Genomic DNA, 19332 nt, shown 5'->3' with positions numbered 1-19332 from the left:
TCTAAATTTTTTGAAGTTTAATGCAGGTAATTAAAAAGAAAAAAAATAGTTTATAACTTACCGATAAAAAATTATTACCATCTTTACCCAAATTTATGTAATCATACACCCATTTGTCAAGACCTTCTTGACGGTAGAAAAAAGCAAGTTCTTGTTTAACATTATTGCTATACCCTAACACCACAAGATTTACAAACCCATTCCCACCAAACTTAAAGCTATATGATAGACATGCTCCAGTAACAGGAAATGAAAGTGACGTCAGAAAATCTTGAGAACTTTGCTTGATTGCACTTGCATAAATATAACTACCTAATGAAGACAAAAATAACTGATAAGATAAAATATTAATATTAAAAATATATATGCAGCAAGGTTACTATTCAATAACAAAAACATGAGAGCATTGAAATTACCTGGTGAAGGCCACTCATATGAAACTTTCAAAATGCTCCCTGGTTTTAGTAAAGTATTGTTTATTTTTACCACAATTGTCATCGGTATGGTATAAGAGACAGTTTTGAGAAGGTGACTTAGCAAAGAGGTGAGATCAGGTGAGGTGATAAGAATCTGACTGGAACTTGCTGATTCACACCACTGAATATGGCTAGAAACTTCAGGATGGTTTGGTAATTGCATAATTAAATTGAAGCATCGATCAGTTTTTGGCAAGACCAATGAACCCTCTAAATAAAGGCTCATCAACCGTATGTTTCGAAATTCAAGAGCAATATTGTCAAAGTAGATTGTGGAGTAGTTATTAACATTTTCTGGACTTATAATAAAAACATCATCATCAATAAAGTCATCTTCTGTAACATTCTCCATGTCCAAAGATCTGCTTAAATATTCAACAGTGCTAGTTGTTTCTGAAAAAAAATACCAACATTTTCTTTGATTTTTAAGTAAAAAAAAGGTTCATGCTAACATTATAGCTACAACTTTGTTACCAAGATGGACAATTTATCTCCTAGGAGCATACCTAATCATTGAATTGAAGTTTTTTGTATTTTATTGTTATTCTTATTTGTTTGAAAAACATGAATAGCTTTTTCTAAATAAAATTCATTTAAATTTTTTCTAATTATCCTGCATCATGGGACAGGAGACATGTTTTTTTATGATAGTTTGTAGAACTTTTAAATATTGAAAAACAAATTTATTTTTTAGCTAATGTTGTAAGTTAATAGCTTATGAATTGGTTACTTAATAGAACATATAAAGCTTCCTTTTTATAATATTTAAGGCAGTAATTAAAAAAGTAGAAAAAATAATAATTGGAAAATTAATAGCAAAGTATTGCAGTAGAAAAAACTAGAATCACAAATTGGATAGAGAATTTAATATTACAAATGTGAATGGAACTATTATTCTGTTTCCATACCTATTAAAAATAGGTATGGAAACAGAAAATTTTATAACTTATACATTAAACAATTTTAAATGTTTTGCATTATCTAGTTGATAAATATAAGTTATGATTTGCTATAAAAGTAATTATATGCAATGCTGCAGTTGTGAACATTGAAAGAAAATCTAGTATAATAGTGCTTTTGCAAAAAGAATTTGAAAAGAATAATTTCAATTTTTTTAATTTATTAGTTGTCAGTACCACATTATAGAGCTTTAAAACAAAAAAATGGACAAAACTAATCATATTAGTTATTGTTTTATTGATCAAAGGATAAATAATATTTTTTCTATTATTGTGGAATTTCTTAGAATTAATTTCTAACTGAAAGTTATTTTTCTTTCCATCAATTTCTGAACTTTTAGTACCATAGCCTTATGAGGTTATGAAAATGTTATCAATATACTGTAAATAGAACATTTATGATGAATTTTTTATATTTCATTGTAGAAATAATATACATAAAAATTTTATTTGATGTAAATATCCCAATCATAGACCAATAAATAATAAAGATTTAAGTTTTTAATAAATTTCTTAATTAAGCCATGAAACTTAAAATATACCTAACTTAAAAAAAATGTTGCAGCAGTTGTAACTTACCCAGAGTTTCACATGGGCATACCATATTTTGACAGTAACAGTCTGAGCCAAAGCTGAACCCTGATGGTGGAGTTGCATCTAGACTACTCCAGTCTATTAAAAATACAAAAAGTATAAAAAAAACTTTTCTACTAAAAATCTAACACTTGTTGCTAAGATTTTTAACTGCTTTGTATGCTTTTGTAAACTTACACTTAAGCAAACAAAACAGAAGTTATATTTATTGCATATACCAAAGAGTAAAAAAAGATGTTTTATTACATATAACAAACTTTGTTTCAGAGCTGATATAGAGAATATTGGCGTTGAATGAAAAAGTAAAAGGCTAAAACAGATAAGATCTTTGTCTGAATTTTGGTAAACAATGCAAAAAAATGTCATGTTAGGAAATTTTAAATTTAAGTTTTTATTTGGAGAAGAAAATTAATTTATACTTTGAGTTTCTTTTTCTTTGTGTAGCTTTAATTAAGGTTACCATTATGAAATATTAGCAAATTATTTGAAAACTGTTTTGTTTCTCTTTTTAAATTTCAATTTTGCATTACTTTATTTAAACATTTTAATAAAATTTTTAGCTTTCCAAAATAATTGTTGTACTTGATTTTAAAAAATTACATCAAAAAAGAATAATCGAATAAAAAAGAATTTAATCAAAAACTGATGTATTTTTTTTTTAATTTATAAGAGTATAACCAATAGTACCAAACAAAGATTGTTTAAGTAACTGCGATACTTCATCAGCTGAAATCGGAGTACTCCACATTTTGATGAAAGAAAGACTCCCACGTAGGTCTGATTGATTATTGTAATAATCAGCATACACTAGGAGGTATTCATTAAAAGAATGATTTGTAGAAATTATGCTTGAATTAGAAACAGTGCCATTATCCATTAAATCTTCATTAAGAAAGAAGTTCAGGCTATCTTGTTGTTTAGACCATACAAGCGTTAATGTATAAGGGGCTTCAGTAGGGTTCTCTATGTTTGCTTCATACACATGATCTTTTGTAACAACTGTAGCCACAATTTTGTTATCATTATTCAAATGAATATTAAATCCATAGCCAAAGGTTCTTGTTGGATACCCACCTAAGCCAGCTGAAAATATAGGGGCTGTTGTGTCTGCATCTGAAAATTTATGCAAATATATAAATAAAATAAATTACAAGGTGTGTATTCAGCTTTTTTATTAGCCATGAATTTAAAACTAGATTAAATAATAAACCAAAGTGGTTTTTCTAAGAAACTCCAGCTTAAAAATCATACTAATTTTTGTCATGTATGGCATAACCTAAACAAATTAAAAACTTACTTTAGTAAGTTTTTAATTTGTTTAGGTTATGCCATACATGACAAAAAATTTAAAATCATTGCAACTAAAATAAGCTTTTTTTAACATTTTTTGTAGTAAAACTACAAAAAATAAAGTACTTACATTCACTTCCATAGAACTCAAAATTTATTAGTTCAAGATTCCGTGAAGAGGAAGTTACATAAAAGTTGTTTGTTTCAAGGGCTCCTTTAAATGTAACATACTGACTTTCACCACCATTTAAGTAGTACTGATTTGAAAGAAAAATTGAGCGTATTAAAAGATTTTAAAACTTAAAAAAATGAAAATATCTTTATTGTAACAATACATTAATGATATACCTTTATTGTAACAATACAATAATAGTATAACTTATTTACCTTATCAATATAAGTGTAAAATGTATTAAAGTAGTCTAAGTACTGGATATTGAGAGTAACAGTCATTTCTGATGTAGAGTTGGTCCATACTCGCATTCCTAATATATAATAAACTTGACCAAAGCTAATACTTTTGTAACCAGGTACAAAAATATAATAAGAACCATAATAATTTGAATGTAGTTCATCAAATCCAGCCACATTTTTAACATTTGAAGGAAATAATGATCTCACACCACCAACAACTAAGAAAAAATATTAATTCTAAAATAAATAAAACTCTTATATTAGAATAACTCTGTATGAAAATCTTATTTTAAAAAAACAAAAATTCTTTAAAACCAATGAATTCAAGATACTGTAGCCAAGACAACCTGCAATAACTTGGTATGACTTAAAAGCCTAAAAAAATGTTTATAGAGAGCTGCATATGGCTTGCAAGATACAGTTTGGCCATCCCAGATACAGCTTTATAGGACTTTAAATGTTTTTAATATTTAACATTGAGCAATATAAATAAGGGAACTAGGTTACAGAAGATTTAAATTTTTTCTAACTTTTATCTTAACCAAATAAACTCAACAACAGTTCTATAAAAATTAATAACTTGGCAATCAACCATTCACTGCTAGAATAACTGTTTTTACATTAACAGTTTGAAATAAATTAATGCCTGCATCAATTTAATAAATTGATGAAAAAAACAATAAAAATGTAATATTTAAAATTAACCTTTGTTTCTATATGCCAACACCAATGTTATATCACTTCTGTCAACTTTTATCAATATTTCTTTTGTACATACATTATCAGGCAATATAACAATACCAACATCCCTCACTAAACCATGATATTTTTTTCGAACTGTTTCCAGTAGGATTTTTAAGCTTATACTTTTAGAAATTACACCATTAACACTCTTTGAGTCATTAAACATGACTGTGATATAATCAGCTGTCTGAAGTTTAAAAGTTACACTTGAATATTCGAGGTATTTAAGAGAAAAAAAACTATTTCTGAATGAGTCCCCTTGTGAAACTAACACATAAGCTCTGGCAACAAAACCATTATTTTGCACATTGTTCATTTTGAACTCAAAGTTTGTAACTTCAGCATTTGATGGGAACATAACATCTGCAAACAAAAATGAAGACACTACATTGTATACTATTGAATTTCCTGGACCATATGAATTGTGAGCATCACATCCAAAGTGTAATGATTGAGGTTCGTCATTAATGCTAGAATCAAAGTAAAAGGCAAAAGAAGGCCGAAAGTTTGCAACAACATCTTCTGAAGAAAGATTAGCTATAAAAAAAATTTAACAAAGTGGTGAAAGTTTTAGTAGTATCCTCACTTCAGCATAAAAACAAAAAATTTGCATTTTGCATTTAAAAGTGAGAATTGTATTTTACAAAACTTGTAAAAAAAATTAGTATTAAAAAATGGTCAAAGAATTTTCATCTTTTCTTTAGCCAAGTGATTGGTCAGGTTAGAAAATATTACATTAAATTATACTAACATAAAGTTCTGGAAAAAACCATTCTATTATACCTGAAACACCAAGTTGCAAAGTGAACCCAGTATCACACAAGTGAGGCTGGGTAAAACAGGAAGGACCATAATGACTGCTCATAAGCCTGTTCAGCGAGTTTATCTTTTGGAGATATCTTGAATCTCCATAAAGTGTCTCAATACCTTCAGTGTTTATATATTCAACAAGAAGATCACCATTATTGGAATTTGAACTTTTCCAAGTATAGTCAGCTATATAAAAAAAAATTTTAAAAAGGTTAATATAGATTTTAAAACAGATTATAACTGATGTTTTTTTGTAATGATTTATTTTCTCTTATTGTTAAGAAATTAAAATGGAACAAAATTCAAAGTTAACTAGAAGAAAAATTACTAATTACCTTAACAAACAAAAACTGCCTTAACTATATTTAGAATGGTTTCAATAATATTTTTTAAAATTGTCTTAACCTGTAAGATGCACGCTTCCTTTCACACTTATTGTAATACTGTTTAAAACATTTTCAAAAAACTTTAAGCAAGAAAGTTGGATTTTTTTAGTTCGGAAAGGAAAGAATGAGACTTCAGGAGTAACCACAAATATCTAAAATTAAAATTATTTTTATGTTTAAAATCCTTTCCTGCTGTATGTATGTATGTATGTATGTATGTATGTATGTATGTATGTATGTATGTATGTATGTATGTATGTATGTATGTATGTATGTATGTATGTATGTATGTATGTATGTATGTAATGTATGCATGCATGCATGTATGAATACATGCAAGCATGTAAAATAAAACTTACTTATTACTTACAATATCATCAGTAAATAACATGTTATCCCTATATGGGATATATTTGTCATTTATATCATAGTAAATACAAAATCGCAGGAGCCAGTCAATATTATCAAACATAAGTCCAGTAATTAATAATGTATCATTCAGTATGATTGTAAACCAATCATTCTCTGAAAAAACGAATGAACCAAGGATAGGCTTTTCTGAAGAAAGAAAAGAGAATAGTTACAGCAAACAGTATTCATTCTAACAGTGTTAAATGGCCTAATTATTTTCAAAAACATGTAACTGATTGTTGTTTATTATAAGATATCCTTTTAAATGAGACTAGTAACTTTTTTAATATCTCTTTAATAGAGTGACTTTTTAGTAAAAATATATTGTTTTTATTTGCAAAAGCTATGCTTTTTGAATAAAGTCTTTAAAAAATTTTCAGAAAAGTAAATTATCTAAACTAATTTTATAGTTTTTTTACATTTTATACCTGGATACTTAAGTGAAAATTCCAAATACACTATAAAAACAATCTTAGATTATTACAATTGGATTAAGATATCTATTTTAAATATGAAATACAATTTGGCTATAACAGAATAAAATACTTCTTGAAGAAATCTTTTATAAAAGTGTGCTTTTAAATTAGCAGCTACTTACTAAACTTATATCGAACAGACTCAATGAACCTAAAATTGAAGTGTAGTAAATCTCCAGATTCTACATCAACACGAATTTCAGAAGCCATGAACACATTCTTTAAATTATAACTGCACCATGCTGTGGAAAGATCACTCTCAAACACCTTTGAAATTAGGCAGATTTTATATATAAGTATTTTGTAACGCTAAGCATCCTTACTTATGTCCACAGTTTAAAATTTGCACAAACAAAAAGTTTGCTTTTTGTAAGTATTTATATTTCTAAATCTTTATTGCATTTTACAAACTCAGTAAAAATGACAGGAAATAAAAAAAGCACAAAAATTACTTTAGTGACGTTGCCTTCTTTGTAATAAATAAAATCTCTATCGTTATTTAAACGAAAAGACAACAAAACTCTTTGAACAATGTTTGAATAATTAGCCGCAAGAATAAATTGATACACCAACTGAACTTGAGTCAATTTCACAGAAAACCATGCAACTGATGATGTATCAAACTCTGTATCAATTGGAATTAAAGATTCAACACTGTCACTTGTAAGATTCAATATCAAAGTTTTAATTTGATCCAAAGTGTATTCTGAACTGCCAGCATAATAAGCCTCAGAAATTTCATATTCATTTAAGTCAGGTGCATCAAAGTACGCTAAAATAGTTAACAAAAATGCTTAGTTTTAGTTTTTAAAAAAATATAAAAGTAAAGAAGTTTTAAAATAAGGAAATTCTTAAATAATTGTTTAAAGTAAAATTTTTCTGCATACAAATGGAACAAAAAAATACCTACCAGGTTTTCTAAACATATAAACATAAACATCAATGTATGCTACACTTGTTGTTTGAAAGTTATTGTAAGTTTCCAATACCATGAACTTGGCAATCATACCATTAAAGCTGATAACATTAGGATATAAATTATAATTATAGAAACTATTATAGCTACTGTTTCCATTGGTATAAACACCATAATCTTTATTTATTCCATCTAAACTTTTTAAATATACTTTAAAACTGCTTTTATCAAAATACTGTTTAGAAAATATTGTCGCCCCAGTGACAAAGTACTCCTCTGAAAAACTCAATACAAAAGTGACACTCTTTTGTAAGTAAAAATATTTAAGAGCACCAGGTCTTATGTCATCATCTGTATAAATGCTAAACACAATGACTGGTGTCAAGTCTAAAATTAAAAATAAAAGAAATACTTATAAAAGCAAACAAAAAATATTTGCACTTCAAATAAACAAATAAAATGATTTTGCAATAATAACAAAACATATTGATCAAATACAACAATTTTGCAACATTAACAAATATCTTGAGGTGGTGCTTCTTAATAGTGGAGATTTTTTTACGGCATTTCTATATAACCATGCTTTCTATATTTTATCATATGAACTTGATATGTTGCTTTTTACACTGTACATGTCACAGCAAACCCTCGTTAGCTGGGACATAGAATATTTATAGAAACCCAAAACTTTTTTGTTGAGATTAATCAGTGCATGACAAAATTGGCAGTTAAAATATCATAGTTTACAAACAAAGAATTTACATCTAGCAAAACTATTGAAACAACACTCAAAATCACTCAAAATATGATTTAATAACATAACCCAGTATCTCAGCACTGCAACTTCATCAATAAGTTGAGCAAAATGAAAAGAAATTACCTACTTCTTTGTAATCTATATTTAATATAGAACATAACATGTTTACACTATAAATAAAACTTAGGTGTCATTTAATTCAATGGTCAGTAAATTAACCAAGTGGTCAGTTATTTAATCAAAATGATTTGTATTTTAAACAAAAATGTGAGTGAATAAGATATGAAACATACCCAAACAAGAAAGATGCAATTTTCAGAACAACTAGGTCTCAGATAGTTAGGTCCCTTACAGTTACGATAACAAACTTTTAGGCCTGAGAGCCATTTAGGTCTACATACATTTAGGTTCATTACATTTTATTGTTAAGAAAGAGAGAAGAGAGAGAGTTGTGAAAAGAGAAAGATAGCGAGGAGAGAGAGAAAAATGGAGGGAGAGGAAGAGATATGCTTTGCTTTTTCTTCTCTTTCTTCTCTCCTCTAACAATTTTTCTCTCCTCTAACAATTTTTCTCTTCTACCAAAAAGAGTTTTAAGAATCCTTGTAGATAATGGACAAAAAATCCAAATTAAACAACCACTATCTTTATAACAACCACTATAAAGCTACTATGTAACACTATATAACCGCTATATAACAACCAACTATATATCTGCCTATAAAAAATTAAAATATGACAGTTTATCCATTTCTCTTGGTAAATTAGAACAATGGTGCGGAGACAATAATGTTCCCAACAGTGAGAATGAACCTTTTTATAGTAATTTACAAAATTGTTTTCTCTGATGGTTCAGATATACAACAAAAAAGTTATGATGTCCAATACAACACAAAATTTCACTAGAACCTGGGTACATTGAAGTAGAATGGTTGAATTCTCATCAAACTTGGCATGAAGATTTAGACATTACACACCAAGTATGTATAATACTCTTGAATAATTCAATTATTGAAAGGTAATGAACGGTAAAATGAAAGGTAAAAACACTTTAAGGGAAGATGAAAGGTAAAAACACTTTAAGGGAAGATGAAAGGTAAAAACACTTTAAGGGAAAGGTATTCTAAAGGTTTAAAAAAGTTGTGTTAGAGGTGATTGCAAAATGGTTAAATGAATATACAATAAACATGAAAAATACAGTCAAGAACCAACAATTACACTAAATTTGTGGACAAATGTTTATCAGTGGGCCAAGACCAACAAATCAATCTCATTTATGCAAAAAGGTGAATCAATTGAATATTATCTACCTACAAATGATGAAATAAAAACTACTCAGACAAAAATAGATTGCATCAAACAAATAAAACGGAAGACTTTTAATCAATTCAAACAAAAACCTTTTAAGTCTGGACCTTAACTACAGAGGTTGCAAACTAAATCAGCACCATTCTTATTTTGTTTACTTAAAATTCACGCTCAAAATCTTTTGAGCTTTGGTGGCAAAAACTGTTGATATCTACTAGACAATTCATGTATCATCTAGTAGATATCATCAACTGTTGATATCTACTAGACAGTTGTATCATCAACATAATGGAGGAAGAAACCATTGTTTTAGTGTCTGTTGTTTTTACTAAAGAAGAGCAATGGTCCGCCATGACCATGATATTCATACATAACAACCTTGAAATTTCAAATCATGAGGTTACAAACATCACTGGAATGCTAAAGATTAGAAAAGATATTCGGAAACCAAGAACCCAATTGCTCTCATCACTTGCAAAAAGATGGAGGAAGTCAGAGAGTGAGAACTTGCAAATTTGTCAAAAAAGTGCAACAAATGGTGGACAAAAACCCAGCAAGGTTGTTCATATCAATTGCTAATGAGTTGAAGTACAGTGCCAATACAATCAGATTATACATTTTGGAAGATTTGAAGTGTCAATCTTATCAAATGCAGACTGGCCAAATATTTGATGAGAAGGCTAAAGATGGGAGGGAGTTGAAATTGATCAGACTCCTCGACAAACTGAAGCACCCAAAGAAGTCCAACATGATCTAGCTTTTCTCTGTTGAGAAGAATTTTTGTCAAGACAAAATGTATAATAGGCAGAACAATCACTGGATTGCAATAGGGCCTCATGACATTTCTCACATAATTAAAATAAAGTTTCTAGCAACCACCATGGTGTTTAATGTGGTTTCAAGTGAGAATGATATCATGCTACCACATATTTTTAAGAAGAGGCTGAGGGTGAACACCAACTTCTATCTGAAAGTCATGGAGGAGACAGTTCTGCCCTGGATCCAACAAGTTGCTGGTAACAGGTAATGGATGTGGCAGCAAGACTCTACCCCCTGCCATGTGTCTGATAAATCTCTGAATTAGCTGGCTGAGCATTGCTACAACTTCATCAGCAAGGACACCTGGCCTCTAAGCAGCCCTGACATAAACCACATGGAATTGTATGGGGCTATCATGAGGCACAAACAAACCCATGTGTTTATAACACCAAAGCATCTCTAGTGAACGCCATCAAGGAGAACATGGCCTCAATGCCAAAGGAGTTCATTGTGTCTGCATTTCCTTTAGGTCCAGGGTTGAAGCTGTAATCAAAGCTGAAGGAAAGCTAATTTGGTTTGCAAGTCCTTTACGATGTAAATTACATAACAATGAAGAAAATCGGTCACATAGTGTATGTTGTTGTTCAAATTTCTTTAGGAAATTCATGTGCAAATATACTACTTGTTTTACAACTTAAAAGAAGTATTGTAAATCAATGGCATTAAAGACATTCCTATTGGTGAAGAAAGAAAAAAAAAACAAAAAACAACATGGGAGACCGATGAAAGATACTAAAGTGTTACTAAGAGATTTATTACTTCACTTTGAATTTTCTACCATTTTCACATTATTAAATATTTGGAGATTAATATAAGCTATGATTAATATGTATATTAATTATTGTAATTGAAAAAATAATTTATAGACAAATTTGTGATTTTACTGACTGATTTTAATTGATTACTTTACTTTAATTTGCTCTTATTTTTAATTTTATACTGACCAATTTTAATTTTTATATTGACAAATCAAAATTGAAATACTGACCATTTGTAAAAAATAAACTGACCCAAAAATATACATTTAATAACCAAAGTACTACTTATTTCAAAATATACTGATTCATCACAAATACTAACCAAAAAAGTTTTACACATAAAATTTGAAGAAAAATTGTTTTAAACTGTACTTTTTATACAAAAAAATAAATTGAAAGATAACAGTTAATTTTAATGCAAAAGAAATTAATGTAGCATTAATTCTATACTTTAAAATATTCCAAAAAGTCACATACTATTAGCATTTATTTATTTAAGAATGGTTATTTTACTGATGAATGTTTTTGTTATTCATTTATTTTTTATTTTTTCAGGTCTTTAGTTAGAAGATTAAGAAATTAAAAACTGAAACATGGAAGCATAAAAATGCTACTTATTCATCAAATAAGCTATGGAAGGCTCTACAACACCTAAAAAGTGGTTCATTAAATCACAAGCTACTTCTTTACACTAAAAAATTAGATCAACATTAAAGAATAAACTCAAATATATTTAAGCTGACTTTTGCTAAACAGGAGTCTTTTCACAAGACAGATCTCAAGTACTACCTTAATTACCATATTGTTGTAACAAGACAGGCACCAACTCTACTTCTAAATTGGTTAGCCAATCATTTTAAGATCATTTAAGTAAAACAAGAATTAGTGAAGTGTTTCTAATTAACCAAACCAACATAAACTTTAAGCTGTTCGAAGCAGAATTTTATGTGCCAGTGATGCAACTTTGGATAAGTAACATCAGGATTGGAAATTATTAAACAATAAAAAACGACTGTTTTTTAGTTTTTCATTTGTAATTTGTACTCTTTTTTATTTATACTTTGCTGTTTTTATTAAACTCATCTTGTTATAGTTTTGTTTATAATTTTGAGCTGATATAATATTGGATCAAAGGTACTCCAAAAAGCACGTTGGTTTTTGTCTTACATTTAAACTTAAAAATTATCTTAAATGCAAAATTTCTTAAATGTGAGCTTTATTGTGATAGTTATCATTATTGTGTACATCAAAAAGTATTCCTTGTTTCAAAAACTAGCTTTTTTTCTTTAAATTCATTCAAAATTAAGGTGTTATATAGCCCAAAGTAACACTGTTTAGGGTAATGTATGAAATAAAGTGTTACAATAATTACCATATTGGTATTTAGCTGCAAATATACTAGGATCCAATGCCAGAACCAAGCATACCTAGAAAGAAAAATTAATATAAAACAGTATTTAAAATTAAAATATTTCCTTCAAATTCACAAATTTTTTTTTAAAACAAATCTACATTTCTCTTATCATTTCCTTTGAAACAAATTCTTTTGGAAAGGTTAAGGTACCGTATTTCCAGTATTGAATAGCCATAAAGTTATACATACATCAATAGATTAGTTTTTGGTAAAATTTTCTAAACTTTTGACCGAGTGTCAGTTTAAGGCCAAAAACCAAAAACCGAAACCAAAACAAAACCCAATCGTTCGGCTAATTGTACATTTGTTCCATACATCGGCAAAAGGCAAACGAAATTCTGATTCATTAGTTTCAAATTGAAATCACGGAAACCAAACATGTCCCTTAATAATTTGTAATGCATTTTTAAACGTTTATGAATTACAATTGTTTCGTGGGGCTCAGGCTAAGAACTACTGCATTATTGTGGGGACAGATCAACAAAGCTTATTATGATAAATTTTTACAGTCATAAGTTATTAGGTTTAATTCATTTCAATCCTCTGAATAAATACAATTAATCTATAAAATAATCAGCAAAGAAGATTGAAGAGATGCCTGGAGAATATCGTGGGTTGGGACATAATCTCCCGTCCCATCTCTATAAGCTTAAGACATGATTTTGCTATGTGTGGCCACACATTGTCGTGCAGAAAACAAATCTTTTGGTGAGTAAATTTCTGCGTTAGTCTTTCCAGTGGTTGACAGTATTATTCCTCCATTATGATGTTGATGGGAGGAAGTAGCTTTAAATGCATAAAACTATGTACATCACACCACACTGATAACATGACCTTCTTTTGGTGAGGATCTGCTTTAGGCACTGATTTTGCTTGCTGATTATTGTTAATAACCTTATTGTTTGCTTGCTCATTATTGTTGCTTGCTCTTATTGTTAACCCGGAGTGATACCGTCAACAACTAGAAATTTTTAGCATAAAACTGACTTTCGGTCAGACTACTTAATGCATGAGAACATCGGAGTATTGAGGCAATACAGAGGCTACTGAGCCTTGGAACCTCATGAAAACTTTGTACATATCTTCAGATCCTGTAATTGAGTTACCCCATTATCTATGAGACCTTAGTATTCATTGCCATTTGTAGTCCTTAATCTAAACTTATATCGCATGAGGATATCATATCTCGTGAGGGTGAAGAAAAATAAATTAAAAAAAGAGAAAATTTTGATATATAGACTGTTGTTTTCTATTTTAGATTAGAATTACATTTCAAGCCCCTGATTCTCATAGCTAAATATTTCGCCTAAATGCTAAACGTCGACTTCAGATTAACTTTCGGCTGATATTGAAGCTGCAATCGAAAATGTTTTTAGTGCTGAATGTGGCCGAATGTGGCCGAAACTTCAATCGGATTCTAATTTTAATTTTCTAAGATTTTTATGATAAACTTTATATTTAAACTTTACAAGTAGTAAACTTTGGTTTTTTCAAAGAAGTTGTTTTATTTAAGCTATCAAACTTGTTCTAACTTTGATTTTTTCTTAAATTTATTCAAAAAATGAAAATATCTCAATTTGGGATTGGTAAAAAAAAAAATCAGGCCAGTAAAAAAATCCCCTCCGTAAAAATTCGACTCGAAAATATTTTTTCTTATTTCAAAAGTAGAATTTACATTTTGCAGGCGTCCAGTAATAGCTGGTCTTATTCGCATGAATTGTCTATTAGAATTATTCTAAGTGCATGTTGAAAAAAAAAATACTTTAGTATAAATAATATTGAAGGTGTCCACTATACTCTTACATTCACCAAGTAGTCCCTAATACCATAACATTTTTTAGTTAGCAAAAGTTTACAAATTGTCTTTACATTTGTTTTAGGAAATAAAAAAAATGTTTTAAAATATTTCAAGAATCTGAAAGAAAAAATGTTATCATCTCCGAAACTGATTTTAAATTATGTAGCAGTGCATGTTGGGAAAATAATAAAATCATCCCTGAAACTGAAGAGTCTAAAACAAATTTCGGCATTGAAGGTGATGAAGCAATTTCTGATTTTGTTCAACTGTAGCAGTTAAAACTAAAGTAAACCAAGCAGAGGATGAAAAAAGAAAAATCAAATATATTTGTAGGGAACGCTCATTAAATAGATGTAAGAACAAATTTTATTCCCATCACAAGAACCAAAAAATTTTACCAAAAATATAAATAAGCATTCTTTAAAAATAAGAGTTACGAAATTTATTGAGCAGCCAGTTGATCTTTTCTTTTTTTTTTATTTGTATTTTCTTTATGTTTTCATCCTTTTTGTATACTTCGTAATATTCAGTGGATGACTCAGTAAACATAATTTTAGTTGCATCTCACACAACTACAACATTACAAGTTTTAATTATAACTTTGAAGTGGAGTTAGTAAACAGTTCTTTTGGAAATCAATGTAAAGTTGATATGGTTGAACCATTTAAAGGTCAGATACATTTACAAACAGTTAAATTTGTAATACAGCGTTCTAACAGTTAAACGGCCTCGCGGCAGCAGTTTTTGCTGCTATGAGGAAATGCGCAACATTTCGAAATAAAGTATAAGTAAATGTGGCTAAATTAATCCAAAATATATCACTTACGATCAAACTTTGACCAAAAGTCATTTAGATCTCTTTTAAGTATGTAGTTAATACTTTTGATTTTTTGTGTTTTTGCGAAGATATATATTGCGAATACGCTTAAACAATTAAAAATTATAAAAAATTAAAACAAGATAATTATTGTTAAAATTTAATGTAAGTCAATCAATAATAAATGAATGTAATGTTAAAGATTAAATATATAAAATTCTCAAGCCGAACATTTTCATGCAGTCATGCTGAGCTTGCGTATGTTGTTTCACTGGTTGCTCTGACGAAAACCACAATTTTCTTCATGCGGATAAAATGATGAGTAAAATTTTTTATTCGGTCAAAAAAAGTTTATAAGAAGTTAATGTTTACAGTTAAACGTAAAATTCGCCTTTTGTGAAATTACGAACAAGAATCTTGTGAGTGAACTCCAGGAACAATTTTTTTGTTGATTTACCAAACGTTTGCTGAAAGTTTGTTTCCATCATTTGAAATGAATAAGATTTAGAGCAGATCCACGTTCTATCATATCAATTTTAGAGAGACCGGTTTTCTTTTTAAACTGTACCACGTTTTGAGTTAAAGCGGTTTTTTTAAAACATTGTACAAGTTTATCCCATTCGGTTTATCTAGCTAAATTTCAAAATCAAATAAACCTCTTTTTAGTGACAGAAGTTTAGATCCTCACTGACTAAAAGGAATTGCTCCATTAGGGGGGATGCATTTTCAAAACCAATATCTGTTGATGCTACTTACTTTCTTAGATATTTAACTTTTAGTCATTATTAGGGGGTAAAAAGAGAAAGAGCATCTGGATGTCTTTTTTCTCTTTTAAATTTTCAGATCAAACGGTAACAAGAGGATGAATTACGTTTAAGACCCAAATGATGAATCCTTCGATTGAATTTTAGAAATAGAGGAGTGCTTTTAAAATCTCCTGAAGATAGGAAAAGAAAAGAAATATAGGGGTTAACAAAATTACCCATCCAACATAAGACGTCTTCAACTTATCTTTAACTCGTCTAGACGTCTTTAACAAGTTAAAGACGTGTTTAAGACGTCTTTTGCACACGTCTTTAAGACATCTTAACAAGACGTCTCTCCGAATAACCAGTTTAAAATGTCTTTATCTTGGACGTATAAGAGATAGATTTGCAACGATTTTTGTTTTTTTGTAAACCATGCTAGTTGCGCATTGTTAAAAAAATCTTTTGTTTTAAATAATAGAAATTCGATTCTTTTAAAGTCTGTTGGATTCGTCGAAAGTTTCTGGTCTCGCTTAACCAGTCATTTTAACTTTCCTTTACTTATTAATGATAACAGCAATAGAACAAAGTTCTAAGCTTAATTTTATATAGACAAACTTTATATTTTAAGAAATAACGCGGACGATGAAAAGAAATTAAGATCATTTTCTTGACTACATTAGTACATGTATAACTTGAGATATGATAAATAATACAAAATATCAACTAGTTCTTTAGCTACCTGGAGCACAATGGTTCCACATTTAATGAGCTACTCTATCTACTATATTGCTGCACTCTTCCAGTTTATGAATATTAGAATTTTCTATTTGGGCTTGCTCCATCAGACACTATAGCCCTTACTTTAAGTCTAATGGATTCTAATATCGTTGCATACATATATATATATATATATATATATATATATATATATATATATATATATATATATATATATTATATATATATATATATATATATATATATATATATATATATATATATATATATATATATACACACATATATATACAGGTTTTGCATTACCAAGTGAATAATAAAAAAACCCATTAGAAAATACCCCTACTAAAAAACAATTAATAGTGGAATATATCGTGGGTATACTGGCAAAAAACGTTAACTCAAAAATCCCTGTTTAGAGAAATAAATCTTTTAAGTTTTATTCCAATTTGAAACTTTTGTAATGTAATGAAATTGTATTTGGTGTTGACATTAAATACATCATAATGTTAAGTGTTTATTTAAGAAAATATTTATAGCTTTTGTATTTTTTAATTTCAATTATTAGTAATAGCTATTTAAGTTTATTTTCAAAGTGAAAACACTTAGTGTTTTTTGCCAAAAATTATTGTTCTGGCAAAAACCACTAAGTTGTGCTAGTGCTTTTTGTTGTCAGCCACTTGTTCTAACTGACTGGTCTCGTTATTTTTATATAAATAATATATTTAGATATTACACAATTCAAATAATAATAATAATAATTAATATTATTTACTTATTATTAAATGAAGAAAATTATTCCTTCATAAAATAATGACTTTTTTATTTTATTAATTTTGCTTTCTTTTTTGATAATTTTATTAATGTGTTATTTATTTATATGTATTATTTATATCTCATACTGCAATGGTATAATAGAGTAAGTAAAGTCTTAAACATGTTTTTATATTGTTCATTTTCACAATACAGCTGTATTGTATAAATCTAGATTTATTAAAAAGATAATAGATACAAAAACTAGGGCAAAAGAAAATAATAGTTACAGATAAAAACTTAAAAGTACAGTTCAGTCTCGAAATCCGAATGCATTTCCGATGGTTCAGGAACCACATTCCTCACAGTTTCCAAGACTGGTAGATTTTGATACCAGTTATGTGGTTCCAAAGGAATCTTTTTTTTTTCACACATAGGCCTACTGAAAAGATCTGTTTTCTTGTCTTTACTAAGGGGTAGCTGCGCATCATACGCCTTTGGAATATCGATGGGTCCATGGTTTGCGATTCGTCTACAATGATTTCCTATATAATTAATTATTTTGTATTCTCCAGTATAACCATACCTGGAGTATATCATACCTGGAGAAAGTTTTTCATATCTTAAACATTTAATCTTTAACCATTTTCAATTTCGTTTACCAGTTGTAAGTTTCACCTTATAACACAATACTTCATTCATTTAAAAAAGTTGTCTAGAAAAATTATCGTTTTACTTAGAAAAATCACAAAATAGATAAAATTTAGATAGCAAAATGAAATTTAGCAAGACAAAAAATTGCAAAACAAGAAACTGCGAAGAGAGAAACAAGCAATATGAGAAACAATAAAAAGAGAATAAACCGATCAAATTGTTCAAAATTTTTTGCAGAAACACATTGCTGAAAATTTGCTACTTTGGTAAAAAAAAGAGGAAAGAGGTTTTACTTTTCCTTCTTTACAAACATTAAAATTTTCTTTTGAAATTCATCTTAGATTAACTAATCATTTAATTAAAGGGCTCCTCTTTGTTTTCCAATGCTTTAAGATACAAAATTGGCAAATCTTGGATTAGGAGAAGCAACGTATTTGCGCGGCACAGTGGGCCAGGACTCCCATATTTTAGACAAAATTAATTTCTTTTCGAGCATTCAATCTTACAATCTTCATAATAAGTGCTAGTTGGCCTTTGTACGACTGGATTCAGGATATCATTTGAAATCTCTGAACTCAATACAAAAAGACTTTATTTAGATTGTAACGTACTTCTATTTACGTAAAGCTTAACGAACAGATAAACAACCTGCAGCAAACATATCTACTGTTGCAAGGTTATAAATGATAAATAATCGAATGAAACGTCCATCAAAATAGTAAAATCTCAAAGCATGAATAGGTAGTATTTATCTCAAATTGTTTTTCATAAGTATCAGCATTATCGGCAGTGCGAAAAAGGCTGCTGCTAATATAATAGGTAATTTTTTTCAAAACTCAAGGTTTAAAGGAAATATTTCAATCACTCTTAACTGAAAAAATCGACAAGCTGTGTTTTGAGGTACCAAAGCCTTCAAATCAAGATAAATTGGTAATTAAATCTTTTTCCTTGTTAATAGATATTATCTTAAATTTGCATTTTATCCTTACTTCATAATGTCCATCATAAAGGATAAATGTAAGCAGTACTCGATTATTCTAATCCAAGAGTGCATAGAAGATAAAATCATAACGAAGACTTTGCGAGACCTTTCTCTACAACTTTCTATTCCAAATTATCAACTTCATTCCTCTCTTTTTGAGTAGCGCCACATATTGAACATGAAAGTGATAAATTATTTTTTTCAAAGATAGTCGTGGCTACTTTATAATTATAGTTATTTCAATAGTCGTTTACTCTTTACTCTTTCTCAAGTAATCTAGGATTTATTATATTCCTGTATTTTTGACTTATT

At 28.6% G+C, this 19332-nt stretch overlaps 1 protein-coding gene across 6 annotated transcripts in view; it reads right to left on the bottom strand.

Moving 5' to 3' along the window:
* The window catches only part of LOC145193138 (uncharacterized), a 37425-nt gene extending 22156 nt beyond the window's left edge, over positions 1-15269 (bottom strand). Inside the window, exons 1-16 of one of the 6 annotated variants that reach the window (XM_090077134.1) lie at positions 15154-15265; positions 12488-12542; positions 7471-7863; positions 7013-7332; positions 6683-6827; positions 6044-6231; positions 5693-5825; positions 5261-5473; positions 4439-5014; positions 3903-3951; positions 3707-3857; positions 3450-3576; positions 2717-3142; positions 2015-2107; positions 417-869; positions 62-312 (exon numbers count right to left, since the gene is read on the bottom strand). In XM_090077134.1, the coding sequence (XP_089933260.1) occupies positions 62-312; positions 417-869; positions 2015-2107; positions 2717-3142; positions 3450-3576; positions 3707-3857; positions 3903-3951; positions 4439-5014; positions 5261-5473; positions 5693-5825; positions 6044-6231; positions 6683-6827; positions 7013-7332; positions 7471-7863; positions 12488-12542; positions 15154-15177 (3597 nt within the window). In that variant the 5' untranslated portion in view covers positions 15178-15265. Of the gene's footprint in view, positions 1-61; positions 313-416; positions 870-2014; positions 2108-2716; positions 3143-3449; positions 3577-3706; positions 3952-4438; positions 5015-5260; positions 5474-5692; positions 5826-6043; positions 6232-6682; positions 6828-7012; positions 7333-7470; positions 7864-12487; positions 12543-12679; positions 12851-15153 lie in introns of those variants that run through there. The other 5 variants (XM_090077132.1, XM_090077137.1, XM_090077136.1 and 2 more) reach the window with 5 other exon arrangements.
* Between the last annotated feature and the right edge of the window lie 4063 nt (positions 15270-19332).

The sequence above is a fragment of the Hydra viridissima genome, unplaced genomic scaffold, assembly GCF_058129835.1.
Source record: "Hydra viridissima isolate aposymbiotic clone 2 unplaced genomic scaffold, HvirCarnegie_v1 scaffold_2, whole genome shotgun sequence".
NCBI classification, from domain to species: domain Eukaryota; kingdom Metazoa; phylum Cnidaria; class Hydrozoa; order Anthoathecata; family Hydridae; genus Hydra; species Hydra viridissima.
The sequence above is the reverse complement of the archived record's forward strand: the minus strand, read 5'-3'. Positions and strand labels throughout refer to the sequence as shown.